The sequence below is a fragment of the Podarcis cretensis genome (assembly GCF_951804945.1).
Source record: "Podarcis cretensis genome assembly, chromosome: 7".
Taxonomy (NCBI): Eukaryota; Metazoa; Chordata; class Lepidosauria; order Squamata; family Lacertidae; genus Podarcis; species Podarcis cretensis.
The window spans coordinates 94,370,809-94,390,251 of record NC_137176.1 but is presented as its reverse complement, the minus strand read 5'-3'; the positions used below and the strand labels follow the sequence as shown (position 1 = coordinate 94,390,251).

Sequence of the window (19,443 nt, the reverse complement as noted above, 5' to 3'; positions counted from 1 at the left end):
GGCTTTGGCCCTATGTGGCTCAGGGGCAACATGCCTGCTCTGTAGGGGAACAGAGATGCTGGCCACGACTGCTGCCACTATCACCAAGCAAGGGGTATGGAGAGAGGACCAGAACATTCAACAGAAGGGTTCCTCATAATTGCTAGAAAGGGGGGTGAGGTGGGGGAATGAACTGGCCCCCTTTCTTCATTCCCACCCCATAACTAAGTAAACGCAGCCCATTCACTCCTTTCTGGCCATCTGGTAAAGGACAGGGGAGAAAGACAGCATGGGAGGGGAAAGAGAGAGCGCGCGCAAAGTCTCTTGCCACTGGGAAGGGAATGCCCCACCACCACCACCACCACAATGGTAGAAAGGTTTTCCTCCTTGCACTTTTATCCGAAACTACAAATACATGACAGGAGCAAGAGATGCTGGCCCAGAAGCATCCCTGAACACAAAGGGGGCTGAGGAGAACAATAACAAAGTCTCTCTGGAGCAGAGTTCATGCGGAGAGGTCACTGTTGTCAAATCGCTCCTGATCATACACCTCGGCCACCACCTTCCGGCCAGCAAACCAGCGGCCATTCAGCGCCTGGATGGCTTTGTGCGTCTCTGAGGCCATGGAGAACTCAACAAAGATCTTGACAATGATTTCAGCATCCTCCTCCTCGCCCTGCTTCTCTTGGTAGATGATGACCCTGTTGACAGCCCCAAACTTGCCACACTCTTCTGTCACTTCCCCTTCCAAGTCATCGTCAATGTCTTTGGGGTCCACCATATTGCGCAAGACCATCACAGTTGACTGCCAGGAGAAAAGGAGAGCAAAATGTCACAACTCCACAAGACCCCTCCCTACCCACTCTGGGGTGGGGAAATCCTCTGGTAGCTGGCTCCCCACACCCCAGCCAAAGGGTGTTGTCAATCTCACCCTGCACCACCTTCTACCACATTTCGTGTCCTGTCCCTTCTCCCAGTCCCAGGGCAGAAAGCCAGGGGCAGCTAAGTTCACTGCCCTGGCCCCAACTCACCTCCTGCTTCCGAAGCAGCTTCTGCATGACCATGTGACGGGCGCTGCTGCCAGAGATGCTCATGTGCTCCTGCTCACTGAGCATTTCTGGCCTCTCAGACTCCTGGAAAACTTCCTCCTCTTCCTTCTCCTTCTTTACTTCTAGCAGGCCCAGTGTTGGGGGGCTGGCCAAGATGGGGTTCACCACACCCACCTGGGGAATGGTGACGGGAATGGGTGGGCGAGCAGGGGTCACGCCTGAAGGGAAAGAAGCAGACCAAGGCATGAGCAAGAGCAGTGCCAGGCAACTCATATGCTCCAGGACCCTCCCTCCCTCCCCTAGCCAAGGAGCAGGGCACCCAAAAAGGGGGAGGCCAAACACCACCTGGGAGAATGCAGTAATGACAGATCATGGGAGGGAGCTCTGATTCAGGAACATAGGAAGCTGCCCTGATACCAAGTCAGGCCACTGGATCCATCCACTTCAGGACTGTCTACACTGGCTGGCAGCAGCAGCTTTCAAGTATTTCAGGCAGAGGCCTCTTTCAGTTCTAACTGGAGATGACAGGGATTGAACCTGGGACCTTCTACATGCAAAGCAGCTGCTCTACCACTAACTGTTCTACCTCTTTCTCTGCCCAAGATCTTGGAGTCCTTGTCTGCCGGTCGGAAAAGACAATACTGGGCTATGTATAGGGTTGTGTTCTGACTTGATACAAAGCAGCTTCCCAATCCTCCTGAATGCAGCCCTGCTCAATCAGATCAAAGACCCACCTAGTCCAGCAACCAGATTTTCAAAGAAATTGTGCTGCTTTGAAAAATCACAAGGCAGGCATACACTCCACAACATGCAATATTTGTGAAGGTTCAATGACCATCATAGCTTATAGTCACTGAGAAAGCTGGCCTACACCAAATCTTCTATTAAAGGAAATATGGTCACTGGATGCCTTCTAACAGCAAGTTCCATATTCCAATAAGTCCCCTCTTATCTCTGCTGAACCTACTACCAATGCCTCTTGCTAAGGTAACCTAAATTATTATTGCAATGAAGAAAAACTGCTTTCAGTCCACTTTCTCTATGCCATGAAATCATTTCAAAAACCCCTCATATGCCTCCTTGCTCACATTTCAATACTACAAAGCCCGAAACATTTCTGTTCCAGCTCTACAGTATCTTGTTTGTGGTAATGTGGCCAGAGTTGTACACAGTGTAAATGAATTAATGTCCCATCATCTACAAACATGACTTCATTGCTCACCCCTATCTCCAACAGGTGTGGGCAAAGGGAGAAAACACCTTGAACTGAGGTTGTTTTGAGACTCTCCCCAGAAGTACAAAGGCTACAAAGTACCTCAAAGTTGTAGCATGAGATTAACAAGTGATTCTGGAGGTGCATGAAACTGATGTGCTGCAAGCATCTGGGGAGAGGGGGGCTGCAAGAAATCAGTGACTTCCCCTGTGCATCCCCTGACATGATCTGTCCCCCAAACCAGGCTTTGCTGGTAGAAAACATATATGCAAGTGTCAGGGACTCAGCGGGAGCGCAGGGAGGAGAGGAGATGGAGAGCGAGGGGGAGCAATCCGAGGGCAGCGTAGGAGAATATGACAGCAGCCCGATAGATTCCATGAGCCTCTCCAGCGAATCGGAAGATTCACAGAAGGGGGCGCCGATGGGCAGGGCAAGGGGCGACCCAAGGGGGACACCCCAGAAGCAAGGGGCCAGCGGGGACTCCCAGAACAGCAGTTGGAAATCAGGACCAGCTTCCCCACCAGAGCGTAGTGGGGGGGGAGGAGTCCCAGGTGTCAGAGCCCACATATGCACCACCAGCGAGAGAAGATGAGTCAGGGTTGACCACGCCTCCATCGGAGAGCGAGTTAACGGTCAAGAGGAAAGTTGCAGGCTGGGCGCGCGCGCCAAGTTCAAAGGTACAGGCGAGCGGCACAGAAGGTAGCCCAGATAGGGAACCAGGTCCGAAAGCCCGCCGGAAGGAGGGGCAAGAATCGTCAGGGTCAGCGTCAGAGGAGTCCAGGAAGGATGAAACCCTAGCGGGCAGGAGGGCCCAGAGGAGAAAGGAACTTAGGAAGAGGTGGAGCAAGGCGAGAGTCTTAAACTGGTGTGGAAGGGGAGGAGACTCAGACGGGACTTCGCCGGTCTAAGGTCGAGACGTAGAGCTGCACGCTGCGGCTTTAAAATGGAAACTGAACCTCAATAAAGACTTTTGTACATAACTACAGCCTAGCGTTGGTCCTCTGTGAGCTGGGACCTGGAGGCAGCTCTGACAGCAAGGCTACAGTTGTCAAATGTACAGAAGAACAAGCCTTGCTGAGGAAGAACCAGCATGGCTTCTGCAATAAGAAGTCCTGTCTCGCCAACCTTTTAGAATTCTTTGAGAATAGCAACAAATATGTAGATGGCTTTCAACAAACTTCCTCATCAACGGCTCTTGAGAAAGAGGTCAAATCCTCTTATGCATTATTTAACTGAATGGCTTAAAGACAGGAAGCAAAAGGCAGGAATTACCTGTTTTCACAAGGAGAGCCCTTCTGGAAAATAAGAAAGGCCCGTGGAGCACACTGCTCTCAGTGGCCAGGCAGATGTCTCTGGAGGGGAAGCCCACAGTGCTCTCCCTCTCTGAGATTCCCAGCAGCTGGCATTTAGAAGAATACTGCTTCAGGCACTGATGGCAGAGCACAGAGCCATCATGGCTAGTAGCCACAGAGCATGGCTAGTAGCCTTACACACCATTATTTGGTCTAGATCTTTTGGGTGGCCAACATGACATTTTGTGGGAGCAAATAGCATAGTTTAACTATTCACAGCATGAAAAAGTACCTGAATCTGTCCTAAACGTGCAACTTCTTTGGAAGACCTCACTGGGTTCTGGCATTACACGGTCAGAAGAAAACCTTGTCCTTCCCACTTCCTCCAATTAATGCATGCCTAATACACTTCTATGATGTTTCCCAGACTTCTCTTTCCCCTGCTATACTGGAAGGCCCCAAATGCTGCTGCTGGTCCAGCCCCTTGGTCATGTTGTTCGGCCTTTTCCGAACTTTATACACCGCCCCGGTTGTTTATGATATAGTGGTAAAAAAGTACTTTTATAAGCCAACAAACCTTTGACATCTCTACAAGATCCTTTTGAGGTGAAGCCACCAGAACTGGACACAGTATTCCAAATGTGGTCACACCATAGATTTTTGTAACAACATTATGAGATCAGTTGTTTTACTTTCAGTTCCTTTCCTAATGATCCCTAGCATGGAATTTGCCTTTTTACAGCTGCCACACACTGGGTCAAGCTCTTCACTGAGCTGTCCACTGCAGCCCTACGGTCTTGGTCCTGGTCAGTCACTGCCAGTTCAGACCCCATTAGCCTATGTATGAATTTAAGATTTTTTGCTCCAATGTACTTAACTTTCCCTTTGACTGAACAGAATTGCATTTGCCATGTTAAAACCCATTTAACAGTTTGGAGAGATAATTTTGGAGCGCCTCACAATCCCTTTTCATTTTAATCAACTTGGAACATTTGGCATCACCAGCAAACGGCCACCTCACTGCTTGCACCTAACTAATAAGTAAATTAAAATGCACCCATCCCAATACTAATCCTCGGGTGACTCCACCTCCTACATTGGTTCTACTCTCTGCTTCCTCTTCCTTAATAAGCTACAAACCTGCCCTCTGACCCCATGACCGCTAAACTTATTCTGGAGTGTTTAATGAGAGACTTTACCAGCAGCTTTTCCAAAGGTTCAATGCACAATGCTGACTGAACCACCTCTATCTATAGGCTTGCTTACACTTTCAAAGAACTCTAAAAGGCTAGTGAAACTTTACATGTCCTGCTTGAGTCACAATAAACACATCGGGTTTCATGAGCAATGTGAGCAGCGTTGAAGCAGCAGAGAAAAGGGCCATTTCAGGAAATCAAAACCAGAACAGCCATCATACAGAGATGCTGTGGATGCCTCATCTTGAAAAGAACATCATGGAACTGAAGCAGGTGGAGAAAAAGACAAGCAAGATGATGAAGAGGCTGGAGCATCTTGCTTAGAAGGTTGTTGGCTTACTTTAGTGTAGATACATGATGGGAAAACACAGAAAAGAATGTTGGTGTGGAGAAGTGAAAGCAAACAAAGTTATTTTTGTTCTCCAATGAAATTAGACTGGCAGCAGGTTCAGGACACAAAAGGAACAACTTCTCCACACAACACACCTATGAAGGCTTTAAAAAGAAGATTCAACAAATTCAGGAAGACTTCCAGCCTCCAAATGCCAGGGCCACCCTCACCACCACACCCAGCATGTGAGACTTTCAGCGCCCTGTCTCCAGACTCACCTGTGATTACACCTGGTGCTTGGGCAGCCATCACAGCCTGCGGCAAAGCGCCCAGGGGCTGTGCTAAGGTCAGTGCTGGAGTCACCAGCCCTGGAGTTGTTAACGTGCTAAGGACGGCAGCTCCTGTCACACCTGCCACAGCTTCCTACGGAAGGAAAGGCAACAGCACCACATCAGACCTGCCCAAGGAGCCCTGGCCCTCCTTTTCCAAGCACCCAAAGAGGCATGAGGGGCCCACAAACTGCCTCAGCGCTACACCCACCAGCACTCATGGCAGGCCGAAACAAGAGAGTCCAAGCAGGTCGCTCCAGCCCCTAGAGATGCTCTAGGCAGGTGCAGGAATGTGATGGAACAGATGTGTGCACACATGTGCAACCTGTGCCTGCAAAACCCAGACCACGGAGCAGCACACACGGCTCAATGCTAATGCTCAACTCCACTTCTTACCTGAGCTGTGATCTTTGCTGTGGCAGCAGCGGCTGCAACTGCCGCTGCTGGGGGCAAGCCTCCTGGAGTGGCAGGAGTCAAGAGCGGCATAGGGGGCGTGACAGCTTTGCCCACTCGGAGGTACTGGCCCCCCAAGTCAAAGAGGTTCATGGACGAGACAGCATCTTGCGAAGACTGTGCCTTCTCATATTCTGCAAGAAGAGAAGATGGTGATTAGAGGGCAGCTGCCCCATACCAGAGTGGATTTTGCCCTCTCCGCTGACAGCCCATTTACCAATGAATCCATAGCCTTTGTGCTTCCCTGTCGTGGGGTCCCGGGCCAATGTGCAGGACTTGATCTTCCCAAAGGCCTCAAAAACACTCTTGATGTCATCATCCGAAAGGTCCTGGTGAACTGAGGCCACGTAGATGCGGTTGAAGGCCCGTGCCTCCTCTGCCAGCTGGTCAATGATGGGCTGGGCCTGGCCAATGTTGCTGGGCCTCCCCACCTGCAAGCAAAGGGCTTTTGTCAGAGGCGCAGGCGAGGCCTGGAGGGCAGCCTCTCAGGGACCACTGGCCTGGCTTGCCCAACAGACGCCCCTTGCCTTGAAGGGGACAGACATGCATGCCGCCCACCCAACACTCTCCTGACACTGCTGCACACACAATTCTGCAGGGAGCCCCCCAGAAGACAGTGCTGGGTACAAGTGACTGCTTCCCTCTGGACAACAAGCAGGCAACTAACGGGCCAGAGGGGAGGGGAGGTGTGCTTGGAGGTGAGGGAGTCCAGCCCCTGCTGAAAATCCAGGTGAGCGGGGGGTGGGCACCAAAGCAGATTTCCAATAGGGGGAGGGAGTCAGCCTGGGGCTTCCATGCCTGCAGAGTCCTGTCCTGTCCTGGCAGGGAGAAAACTGAAACAAGTGAACCGAGAGGCAGTCAAATGGGCAGCAACACCACCCTGTCAGGGCCAGGGAGAGCTACCTGCCGGCACTTGTGTGTACCTTGATGTTCCGTCCCCCCAGCATGACGGAGTTCATCTGCTCCAGGGCCAGCTGAGCAGCTTCAGGCACCTCATATTCCACAAAAGCAAAGCCCTGCAAGGAAGGAGGGGGAGAGAGTGTTGTTCACAACCCATGCCAGGGCCCTCGCGCCGTGCCCCTCCTGAAGGGGCTCACCCAACTGGCTGCAACACAGCAGCACCAACCTTGTGCTTCATGGTCACAGAGTCCCAGGACATGTCGATGCTCTTGATGGGGCCGAAGGGGGCAAAGGCCTGACGGATCGTGTCCTCTCCAAGCTCATAGTAAATAGAGCCCACGTAGACCCGGCACATGATGGCCAGAGCCCGCTGCCTCTGGGCTGCCATCTGTATCAGAGAGAAGGTCTGGCTGGTCAGCTTGGGGGGTAGCTGGAGAGGCAAGGACAGCTCTTCCCCAACAACCCCGCTTTCCTTTCCCGCCCCCAACACCCCCCAGCAGCGAAGGGAAGCTCCGAGTCTCAGCAGCCCCAGCCCAGCCTGGCCCACCCAAGCCATCTCATCTCACTCCTGCAAGAGGAACCTGCCACATCCTACTGCAGACCGAAAGGGGTCAACCACCTCCCATGGGGCAGCAAGAGATCCAGCTTCAGCCTTCATCTGACAAAACCCTCATCCCCCAAGACAGGCCCCATCGGAAACAACCAACAGTCCACGTGAAGGGGTCATTTCCGCTGCCTGCGCTCCAAAGAACGGGCTGCTGTCCCAAGCACGGGCCGTAGTCATGCGTCTCCCTGCCCCTCCCCTCCACATACTGTCTTGGATGGAGCCCTGAGCCAGACACCCTCAGCTGGCGTCCAATCCCAGGTTTGCCACCACCCAGCTGCTGGCCTGCAGTGGCACACAAGGCTACTGTGGAAACCCAGCCGGACCCTGAAGCAGTTGCACTCCCGCACCTGCACATGGGGCCAGCAAAAGGAACTGCTCTCTGGGATCAGGTGGGGAGAGGAGAGTCCAATGGCCAGGGACACGCACTGGCTGCCCAGAGCCACGTGGACTTTGTGCAACGGTCAGGGCTGCCCTGGGGTCCCCAAGGGGCCCCGCAATGCTTCTCTGGCAGGAAGGAGCCTGCATGATCCAAGAGACCAAAAGGAGGCAAATAAGGCCCACCCTGATCGCTCCTTGCTTCATTGCTCCCTCCCTCTCTTTGGGACAGAGGCTGAAGACCATGCTAGAAGAGAACTGCATGGGTGAGGCAGTGGACAGCTGCAAGCCAAGCCTGCCTTCCCTATGCGAAGTGAGCTGGTCTGGGGCCTGTGGGGCCAGCAAAGGGCCCCCTCTCTGGAATGGGGCTCCCAGCTGCAGACTAAGGAAACTAGAGCCACAGGGCAACCTCGAGGACCTCATCACACCTCCCAGCATTCAGGAGCCAGCAGAGCAAAGAGTTAGGGAGAGATGCTGCATGCACTCGCAAGGGAAGCACGTGGGGTCGAGGACAACCATCCCCAGCCCGCCCCAGGACCTGCCACCTGGGCTGCCTGCTCCCCTCCCAACATAAGCAGGGAAGCGACGGGCAGCTCCTATGAGGTGCCACGGGTGGGTGGCCAGGTGCACTGCAAGGCCGCCAGCCAGTTACTCGCTCCCGCGGAGACCTTGCCCCACCAATGCTAAGCTAAACCCAGGCTCCCAGCCCTAGAAGAGCGACCGGTACCCTCCGTCAAATCCAGAGGCCAGCCCTCAAGGGCATTTCTGCCCTTCTGTGCTCAAAGGCCGGACTCTTCAACGGCTCCTGGAGGGCTCAGTCTGTCTTCTGCCTCCCTGTCCACCACGCAGCAGTAACTGGGATTCCTCAGCAAGCTCCACCCCATGCCCAGGCACAGTGCGGCACAAGGGCCTGGCAGGAGTCCAGGCCCTGCCAAGCGCTCAGGCTAACCCTGCCGTGCCTCAGTACAGCTGGAGGAGGATCTGTGAGGTGTCTGTGCAGTGCTTAGGCTCCAGCTACAGGAGCAGGGGCAGGTGCCCTACCAGCCCGAGCCCTGCGCATGGCGAGGCAGAGGGAGGACTGGCAACTGCCACCTCTCTCTCTCCCACCCCCGTAAACACTGTCCTAGCAGTGTTCTCCCGGGAGAGCAGTCCAACTTGCCCAGAGGGGCCTTCACTGCCCCAACACCCAGCAGCCAGGCCTCTCGCGTCCCGTGCTGGCCCACTGGTGAGTTACCTTGGCAGTTACTTTTAGGTCAGGACCTCAGCATCCCTAGAGAGGTGGCTCTCCCAGCTGCTTGGCTCTAAAGCTCTCTCGCTCTTTCTCTCTCTGCCCAATGCCTCCAACGGCCCCGGCTGCCCCCAGCCCACGGTCTTCCTTCCTCTGGGGAGCTAACACTTGGCCTGGGTTGGTGGGGCGTGTCCAAAGCAGGTGGGTATGTGGAGGGAGAGGGAGGGAGGGGGAGGCCACAGCTACGTCCTCCCCTGTGCTAGGCCCTGACTAAGACCAAGTGCCCCAGAAGAAGTGAATGTGTCTATTGACCGATTGTAAAGGTGAGAGAGGATCTCCAAAGCCCATTGTCACTGCTGCCATCTGAAAGACAGTAAAGACAGAGTTCAGTCTGTGGGAGCTGAGCATACGACGGCTTTTCGTCAAAACTCAAGTGGAAGAGGCCTCTCCTTCCTTCTTTCCTCCTTGCTTGCCTGCCGCTGCCGCCTCCACCTCCTCGCTGCACAGCCCCTGCCAGCCCCAGGGAGCGAGGGGGGTGTTTCAGGACAGGCGGGGCTCCTCTTTGACCCTCAACAGCTGCCTAATTGCAGGGAGGTGCCCCCACCCAGTAACCCAGAGCTGCCCAAAGGGCCTGGCCCCAGTGCCCCCACCCCCACCCCCAATCTGTGGCTCTTGAGCAAGAGGGCTTCACCAGCAGCTACAGACCCCTCTTGCATTGTAAGGCGACTGCCACTCCCTACCCCTGTCAGTGTGAGGACGATGTACCCAGCAACCCCAGGCCCCCCCTTCTAGGCAGGCCAACAGCAGGACTCCCAGCTGGGAGCCCAGCTCTCCTCCTTCAGCAGCTAAGCTTCCCCTACCCAGGCAATGAATGCAAGCAAGTGTGTGGGCCTGGGAGCTAGCAGGGGGGGGGGGAGGGAATACAACACACTCCAATTTCGCAGCGGAAACGGAAGCTAAAGTACCTGGCTCCAGTCACATCTCAGGGCTGTGCAGTGGCTCTAAGTGCATAAAGGGATCCACCTTGGGGGAGGGGGAGGAGGGAGAGGCAAAGGCAGGGCTTCCCTGGGTGGTGCCTCACCTGAAGGTTGGTGAGCTGCTGCTGTTGGTGGGCAATAGTCTGCTTCACCAAGACACTCTTGATGCTTTGCTCCATTGCATACTTCTTGGCCTGAAGGGGACAGAAAGCCCAGAGTCACAGAGCAGACATCCACAGCGACAACAAACTGGGGTGTGCCACACCAGCATCCTCAAAGCGTGAGGCATTTCCCAGCACTGCAAGCACAGAGGACTACCCCCTCCTCCTCCAGAGCCCACCTGCCTGAGACCAGTTCCCCTCCATCGACAGGTTGGTAGTCAGTGGCTGTTGCCCAATGCTGACCGAGAAGCTCAAGACCCGCCCCCCATCACCTTCAAAGCTATTGGAGTTGTTTGCCAAGGGGGCCTAGACACACGAAGTGGACGTCTAGGGATGGAGGAGCAGGCTAGCCCCTGGCCTTCTACTCCCCATGAGCTGTGATGCTTTCTAGCCTCATTACAGCTAGCCTTGAGAGGGAGAAAAAGCATGCAAGCCGCAAGGCTCCTGCTGGTCCACTCACCTTCTGAAGAGCCTCCTGCTGCTCTGGGGTGAGAGGAGGGAGTCCCAACTTGGCTGCTGTGCTTTGTCCATTTTCTACCTTGACGGTCTCTGTGCCCTGCAACGAAAGAGACACTCATAAAAGGTGGACAGGCCTGAGCAGTGCTGCAGGGAAAGTCTGTGCTGCTTCAGCAGGGAGAGCAATGAGAAGACAGAGGGAAAGTCTCTGAGCCTCCCTCAGAGAAGCCAGCTTTCTTCTTCTAGGAGTGATTGCCCACCCCATCCCAAAAAGCTGCCATGTGATCCCGATGTGTTGCCATTGTATCCTCACCACTGCTGCCACCCTCCAACTTTCCAGAGTGCCTCTGAAGAACAAGCTCTAGTTCAAGGATGCACACATGGCCCCATAGCTCAGCAGCAGCACTCAGAAAGGACCCCCACTGCTTAGCCACACATGCCTCTCTCCATATGTGGTAATGCAGCAACTGCAACACCCAGAGGCCACATCAGGCAAATACTTGTTGGAACAGCAAAGGAGGCTGCAGAGCAGCAGCACAGAGCAAAAACATTTCACTTTCGTATAAGAGCTGCACATATCCTGTGGAAGTTTCCAAACCACTCAAGACAGAGAGAGATGTGGCTGCTTTACACACTGTGGGGCCCTCACCCAAATTGTTGAGAACATATGGCAACCCTGAACATGTAACCAGATCCAGGAGGCAAGGAAGTGAGTGGCAATCTACAAAGCACCTTGTCCTCAAGACGCACACAGGATCCTTAAAGTAGCATGCAGAGAAGGGGGCTGGCATGGTGGCCCAGAAGGTGAGATGGAGGCACGCAAAGTGTTTTGAGAGAGACAGGCCAGAAGCTACCTTGCAGAACACCAGAAGCAGCTTCAGATCAAGGGAGACAACTGATCCACCTAACTCAGTATGGTCTACCCTCACAGGAGGGCAAAGGTTGTGTACTTTTGTACATAACTACAACCTAGCGTTGGTCCTCTGTGAGCTGGGACAGTATGACTTGACTGGGAGCTTGAAAAGGTGTGAGGAAAGCGGTCCAGGAGGATTTCCTTAAAGACCTTCCAGATAAACTGAAAGAGATTGAGGACAAAAACAAGAGGATGGTAGGTAGACTTTTCTCTTAACAAAGGAGAAAGGCAGCCTTGGGAGGGAGCACTAACACAAGGACTAACAAGTGAACTGATGGTGACTGCAGGATTAGAGCAAGTGGTTCCACTCTCACCTACCTATCTACTCCCCTTTTACAAGCACCTGAACCAGGCACAAGTGCATCTTGTGGCAATGACTTAGTAACATAGGTGCAACCTATCAAGTTGGATGTACATTTATACCAGACTGTCATAAGAATGCTCCTGCAGGATTAGTCTATGAGGCCCATCCTGGCCTTACAGAGGCCAACCAGATGCCTCTTCTGGGAAGTCTGCAAGCAGGATTTGAGCACAAGAGCTTTCTCCCCTCCTGTGGTTTTGAGCAACTGGTATTCAGAAGCACTGCTGCCTCTGCTTGTGACTCTATTAAAGCCAAACTGGTCCAAACATCATTTCACTTCTTCAGCTGTTCTGTGAAATTTTTCCACTGTTACCACGTTATCACTGCTTGGGAAGCGACATGCCTGTGTTATAGCACCACAAAAGAAGGAGAAAAAAGAGCAACCTACAACATGTGTGGTAACAGAAAAGGGTAGGACCTGCCATGACAGTTTGCTCCAGAACTCTTGCAGGTGCAGACAGTGCTGGAAGGGGGGGGGGGGGTCAGGACACAAATAAAGGGGGGCCTGGAGGGCAACAGCTTAAAAACATAGGATCCTGGCTCAGCACAGCATCCTCTCCTCACAGTGGCCAACCAGCTTCCCCCAAAGTGAAAGGCGCAAGCAGGACACTGTCCCCTTATGTGGTTTCCAGCAGCTGGCATTCTGAAGCACTGTTGCCTCCAGGACACAGCAAAAGCATCCTGGCTTGTAGCCATCGATAGACCCCCCCCCTCCTCCTCCGTGAATTCGCCCAATCCTCTTTTAGAGCCACCCAGGTGTCCAGCCTCCCCTGCTGCGGGAGTGAGTTCCGTAGTTTCCGCTGCTGCTCCTGCAGATGGCGAGGGGGCTTCCCCCCCCCGCACCTGATAACGGCTCCGCTCTAGAGCCGAGGATGCCGCCAGCGGCTGACTAAGGGGGGGCAAGAGACAAGTCCCGCCATGCCCCGGGGAGGAAGCATTTCCTCCGCCGCTAATTAGTGGGGGGGGGGAGTGAGAAGCGTGCCTTCCGTCCCCCCTCCAGGAGGGGCCACGGAAAGGGCCGCTCCTCCCGGGGGGCCGGGATCCCTTCGCTGCGGCAGTCAGCGCCAGGCGGCGAGCGCCCTCCAGATGCGCATGCGCCAAGAGGTCTCCTTCTCCTCCCTCCCTCGAATACCCCGGAGCGCTGGCTTCTCCTCAGCGACTGGGAGGCCAAGAACTACGCGCCCCATCGGCCGCGGCAACTGTGGCCTCGTGCGCCGGGCGGGACAGAGGCGCGGGGCATGCTGGGGGATGTAGTCCTGCCACCCCCCCCCCGCGCCCGCTGCCCGCGCCGGGATAGCTCTGACGCTCAGGCGGGGGCACTTCGGCGGCGGCGCCCCCGCGCCCCGAGCACGACGGCGGGGTATTCTCCGCGCCGCCCACCCTCCTTCCCGCCCGCCTAGCCCTCACCCGCCGGCTGAGGAGCGACTAGCTCACCAGAGAGATCGCCGTCGTCGCCGCCATCTTCCCCGACTCCTCCTTCCCCGAGTGCGAGGCTCTCGCGAGAACTAAACTGCACAAGAGAGAACGGGCCGACCGACTTCCGGTTCCTTGGGGGTCTCTCGCGGACGGGGCGGGGGGCGGTGACGACACAGGGGGGAGACCGAGCGTCTGAGAGCGCGACGGCAGACGGGGAGAGCGGCGCTCCGCCCCGCCGGGTGGCCAGGCTCCCGCTCCGAGACTCGGCACCGCGTTCGAGATTTGCCTCAGCGGCGGCTCCGGGCTCCGTTTCGCATTTTCCCGCCCAAAGACAGGCGGCTGCGGCCCAGTCAGAGCCTTCGGTCTCCGATAGGACGGGACACCAGGAAGTCCCGCCTCGGAGTGATGCGTTTGACAGACCGCGACAGACTTCGGGCCTCGTGGGCTCTCGCGACAGCTGGAAGGCGGCTGCTGCTGCGCCGCCTGGCTGTTCCCCTGCGGAACTCCCGGCCCCTTGGCGTCAGGCAGGCGCCGGCCCTGTCCTCTTCTCGCCATTCGCTGGAAGCTTAGAACAATGTTGACTTTTTTTAAAAAATAAGTTTTTATTTAATTTTATATTCAACATATTAATCATATCAAAGAAAATACAATAAAAGAAAACACCCCCCACCCGGTGACTTCCCCTTCTGGCTCTTTAACTATTTGCTACTTCTGCTTAATTTTATCTTATTTTTCAGCTTTTAGCCGAGTGCTCTTATATTCTTAGCATTTTTATACCAAATTTCCTTCCGGTTCCAACATCTTACATTTAATTAATTTCCATATTGTTGAAAGTGAGAAGGAATTAAATAACCTTTTAATGAGGGTGAAAGAGGAGAGCGCAAAATATGGTCTGAAGCTCAACATCAAAAAAATGAAGATCATGGCCACTGGTCCCATCACCTCCTGGCAAACAGAAGGGGAAGAAATGGAGGCAGTGAGAGATTTTACTTTCTTGGGGTCCATGATCACTGCAGATGGTGACAGCAGTCACAAAATTAAAAGACGCCTGCTTCTTGGGAGAAAAGCAATGACAAACCTAGACAGCATCTTAAAAAGCAGAGACATCACCTTGCCAACAAAGGTCCATATAGTTAAAGCCATGGTTTTCCCAGTAGTGATGTATGGAAGTGAGAGCTGGACCATAAAGAAGGCTGATCGCGGAAGAATGGATGCTTTTGAATTCTGGTGCTGGAGGAGACTCTTGAGAGCCCCATGGACTGCAAGAAGATCAAACCTATCCATTCTGAAGGAAATCAGCCCTGAGTGCTCACTGGAAGGACAGATCCTGAAGCTCAGGCTCCAAGACATTGGTCACCTAAGGATGTTGCAGGAACCCAACCCCCCCATCATTCAGTTTGTACAAACACGACATACGTGACACTTCTGTTATAAATTCATAGAAAATCACCGTACATCGGATCTGTACCGTTCCACTTTTTATTTTACACCATGAAGGAAGGACTATCAAAGGGGGGAGACTTGACACAAGGCAGCCAACCCGTCCACAGCGAGCCCTACCCAGTTGGCATGACAACCTTGATGGTCCTAGACAGAGGATCATTACACTCACAAAGGACCTGCATATGGAAGTGGATTCAGTACGAACTGAAACAAAGGACAGTGATCAGCTCTTCCCTCTGGGGACAGGAAATGGCAAACTCCCCTCTGTCACCTGGAAAGTACTCATGGGGAGGGGGAAAGGAGGAACCAGCCAGGTGACAGGACACTCAGGTTACCACCACAACTCCTCCCTCAACCCCTCCTTTTTGTGATGTATCAATGATGTAGTCATGATGTAGTCCTACAGGTGTAACAAGAGGGATTAGTAGCTAATAAAAGCTGGGGTCTCCTTTTGTTCAGTGCTTCCATCTTGTTCCACCTGGTGGCAGGTGGGAGTCCTGTTGCAACAGTCTTCAATAAAGACCAAGCCTACTGGCTGCTGTTTTGTTCCAATTATCCTGGTTGGTGTCTTTGCTTTTTGTCCAAGGGAGCCCTTGGATTTCTCTGTTAACAAGGAGAAGAGAAGACTCCCTGGAAAAGACCCTGATGTTGGGAAAGATTGAGGGCACAAGAAGGGGACGACAGAGGATGAGATGGTGGGACAGCTGTTGCCGGAGAGCGCTGACTTTTTCCTGTGGACAATTTGATTTTAAAGCAACTACCCGTGAGTAGAGTGAAGAATTGGATTTTTAAAACGTCTTAATTTGGCGTTGAACGGGGGAGGTTCAAATGAGGAAGTCCGCCTTCCCCTTTTGTAAATAGACTGAAGCAAAGAGGCTGCAAGCTAAAGTCTTGGAAAGCCTACTCTAAAGGACTAAATTTCCATCAGTAAAAAATATCTAACCCCCCCTTAGAAGCAGGAGAAGAGGGGGGAAGTGTTGGATCGTATATTCCTGCAGGAGAGAGTGAAGGAAGCTAGAACACTTAAAAAAGGTGCTAGTAGAAGAAATCCATAAAGATCAAGCTGGCTTTCTCCCGGGCAGACATCTGTCTGACAATATGAGGAACATAATTAACATTTTAGAAAAATTACAAGTGAATATCAATACTAAGGCAGTTTTGATATTTGTGGACGCGGAGAAAGCTTTCGATAATATTTCTTGGAGTTTTATGAAGAAGAATTTACAGGGGATCGGGGTAGGTCAAGGTTTTGAAAATGGTATAGGTGCAATTTATTTAGAACAAAAAGCAAAATTAATTGTGAACAATGTAGTTACAGAAGAGTTTAAGATTGAGAAAGGAACACGACAAGGTTGCCCAATCTCTCCATTGCTTTTTATATCGGTCCTGGAGGTGCTTTTAAATATGATTAGAAGGGACCAAACAGTTAAAGTTATACAAGTTGGAGCCAAACAGTACTAACTGAAAGCATTTGCTGATGATTTGGTATTGACATTACAGGAGCCAGAATCTAGTACTAAAAGAGTACTGGAACTAATTCAAGAATTTGGCCAGGTAGCGGGTTTTAAGTTGAACAAGATGAAAACTAAGATTTTAGAGAAAAACCTAACAGCGACTGAGAGAGAGAGGTTTCAGAAGGAGACAGGATTAACACTGTTTAAGAAAGTGAAATACCTAGGGGTTAACATGACTGCTAAGAATATGAACTTATTTTCGAATCCCTGCGGCGGGGTGCGCTCCCGCTGCTCGGTCCCAGCGCCTGCCAACCTAGCAGTTCGAAAGCACCTCCGGGTGCAAGTAGATAAATAGGGACCGCTTACCAGCGGGAAGGTAAACGGCGTTTCCGTGTGCGGCTCTGGCTCGCCAGAGCAGCGATGTCACGCTGGCCACGTGACCCGGAAGTGTCTCCGGACAGCGCTGGCCCCTGGCCTCTTAAGTGAGATGGGCGCACAACCCCAGAGTCTGTCAAGACTGGCCCGTACGGGCAGGGGTACCTTTACCTTTTTATGAAAAATGTTGGATGGAAGTGAAAAAGGATTTAGAAATATGGTCAAACCTGAAGCTATCATTGCTAGGCCGAATTGCTGCGATAAAAATGAATGTATTGCCAAGGATGTTGTTTTTGTTTCAAACATTGCAAATTTTGGATAAAATGGAGTGTTTCAAGAAGTGGCAGAGAGATATTTCTAGATTTGTCTGGCAGGGCAAGAAGCCTCAAATAAAATTTAAGATATGAACTGATGCTAAAGAAAGAGGTGGATTTGCCCTGCTGGACTTAAAACTTTATTATGAATCAGCCGCATTTTGCTGGCTGAGAGAATGGATGCTTCTTGAGAACACTGACGTGTTGGATTTAGAAGGTTTTAACAATGTTTTTGGGTGGCATGCATATTTGTGGTTTGATAAGGTCAAAGCACATAAAGCGTTTAAAAACCATATTGGCTAATACAACCATTGAAGCAAGTCTGTAATGAAATATTGGAAGGGAAAAAGGGCACCAGAGTCGTGGAAGGAAGCCTATATTACACTTATACCGAAAACAGAGACTGAAAAGACACAGCTTAAGAATTACCGCCCCATATCACTGATAAATGTGGATTATATTTTTTTTGCAGATATTTTGGCTAAAAGATTAAAAAAGGGGACTTCCGGGTTAGCGCCATCGGCAATGGCGGAATTCCTCTGATCCAGAGGAACCCGCTCTGTGAAAATCGGGTCTTGCCGCTCCGGCGAAGGCGGAGACCCTTTAAAAATCCCAGGCGGAGGAAGCCTGGGGACGTGGGATTCGGCTGACACCAGGAGCGCCCCCCCTACACGCAAGGAAACCCCTTTTTTTGGGATCCGAAGTGACGCGGGGTGAGCGGCACGGTGTTTTGAATCGACCGCTATTTTTGTGGAGTGAAGCCACACAGCCGTTGCCGGAGAGCACTGACTTTTTCCTGTGGACAATTGGACTCTAAACAAGTACCCGTGAGTAGAACGGAAAATTGGGCTAAGAAACATTTTAATTTGGCACTTGAGCGGGAAGGTTCTAAACAGGAAGTCCGCCTTCCGCTTTTGTAAATAGCCTGAAGCAAAAATTGTGCAAGCTAAAGTCTGGAAAGTTGTACATAAAGGTTTAAAATTCCTCCTGTTTTAACCATCTAAACCCCTCTTGGAAGCAGGAGTAAAGAGGGGAAATTTTGACTGTTTAAGCCTGCAGGAGAGAGCGTAAATAAAGATAAATTTCCACCGTCTCAAACCTGGGAATGGGGTGTCAGAGACAGAGATTTTTGGTGAAGTTCATTGACTGTGAAAGGAGCATCCTTTGACGGATAGTTAAAGAAGAGAAACAAATTGTCTCCAATGTTGCCTTTTGCATTTAAAAGAAACAAGAAATCTGAAAAATGAAAGTAACTTTTTTTGTTGTTGGATCTGCTTTCAAAAGATGGATACAAATAGAAATTGTCTCCTCTAGAGGGAGCTTGTTAAATTGTTGCTGGAGTCGATCTGGGGACTCTACAGCTGCGGTGATAAGGATAGTGGGATCAGACTGTGACTTTGAACAAAAATGTGTTTGGAAGAAGTTTTGGTGCTTGCCTTTTGCAAGACAAGTGCTTTGTTGGAGCAGATGCATGAGAAGATGGATTTGATGACTGTTGCAATCAAAAATTTTGGACAAACCGTGAATACTTATACAGAAACCATCCAGGAGCCAACTCAGGAACCTGCTTTGACAGAGCAAGTGCAAACGCAGAAGATAATGGAGGAGGCTGCTGTTGAACCTCAAGTAATACAAATGGAGAAGCCCGAGGCCCTACAGGAGCATAAGCCGTTGTTGTTGAAGGTTGAATCTGGAATGGGCCAGGGGGGTCTGGAGTTGTGGGGGCCCTTAAGTTTGGAGGGACTTTGAAACATGCCTTTAAATATTTTCTGGACTACACTGTTGATTGTGGGGAATGGGACTGTGGGGAATGGGCCGATCTGCTGAGGAGAGACGGAGATATTTTTGGGTTGGAACATCCCCGAGACCTACTCCTCAATGAGAAAGGAAAGGAATTAAGAAAGAGATCAACAAAAGATAAGGTAAAGTGCAAGTACAAACGAGAAGAAGATCTGCAGAAGGGACATGGAAAAGACTTAAGAGCCTCGGACATAAGATTACCAGGTTGATGGACTAGATGGAACGGACAGTAAGGACTGACATAACCCGAAACCAGGAAGAAGAGACGCTGGAGGAAGATTGGAAGAATTTCTTTTTACTTATATTGGGAATTAGTGTAAAATTAATGAGCATTAGGAAAATGTTGGAATGAAAATATTTGGCTTTAGTAGAAATGATATAAGGAATTATGTACAAATAAATATTAAGTTTTAAGCTTTAAGGTATTTTATAGAAAGATAAGGTTAAAATAAATTAAGGTAAATTGAATGACAGAATATAGTGAAAGATGGAAAGGATTTGCTGTGTTAACTAATAGGTTAGAATGTTAAGACAAATTATTCAATAAAAATTGAGAAAGATGGAAAGAATTTGCTGAAACAAATAACTAAACTAGAATACAAAAAGGGAGGTGTGAGGAGGTGTGCTGGCTGAGAGAATGGCTGCTTCTTGAAAATACTGATGTGTTAGACTTAGAAGGTTTTAACAATGTATTTGGTTGGCATGCATATCTGTGGTATGATAAGGTAAAAGCACATAAAGCGTTTAAAAACCATATCGTTAGAAAAGCATTGTTTAATGTTTAATGTTTGGATAAGATATAAGGATTTGTTAGAAAATAA

The 19,443-nt window shown here is 51.4% G+C and overlaps 1 protein-coding gene across 2 annotated transcripts; it reads right to left on the bottom strand.

Annotated features, from left to right (window-relative positions):
- Positions 1-351: 351 nt before the first annotated feature.
- On the bottom strand, positions 352-13,750 carry PUF60 (poly(U) binding splicing factor 60). 2 transcript variants are annotated; one of them, XM_079984369.1, is made up of 11 exons: positions 13,255-13,563; positions 10,551-10,646; positions 10,034-10,123; positions 9,265-9,315; positions 6,969-7,130; positions 6,766-6,858; positions 6,060-6,273; positions 5,786-5,976; positions 5,339-5,483; positions 1,011-1,246; positions 352-784 (listed from the first exon to the last, which is right to left on the bottom strand). In XM_079984369.1, exons 1-11 carry the CDS (start codon positions 13,279-13,281, stop codon positions 485-487), a joined length of 1,605 nt encoding a protein of 534 aa, XP_079840495.1. In that variant the 5' UTR covers positions 13,282-13,563; the 3' UTR covers positions 352-484. The 2 variants fall into 2 exon arrangements, with proteins under 2 accessions (XP_079840495.1, XP_079840496.1); XM_079984370.1 differs by lacking the exon at positions 9,265-9,315 and having other exon boundaries at positions 13,255-13,750.
- Between the last annotated feature and the right edge of the window lie 5,693 nt (positions 13,751-19,443).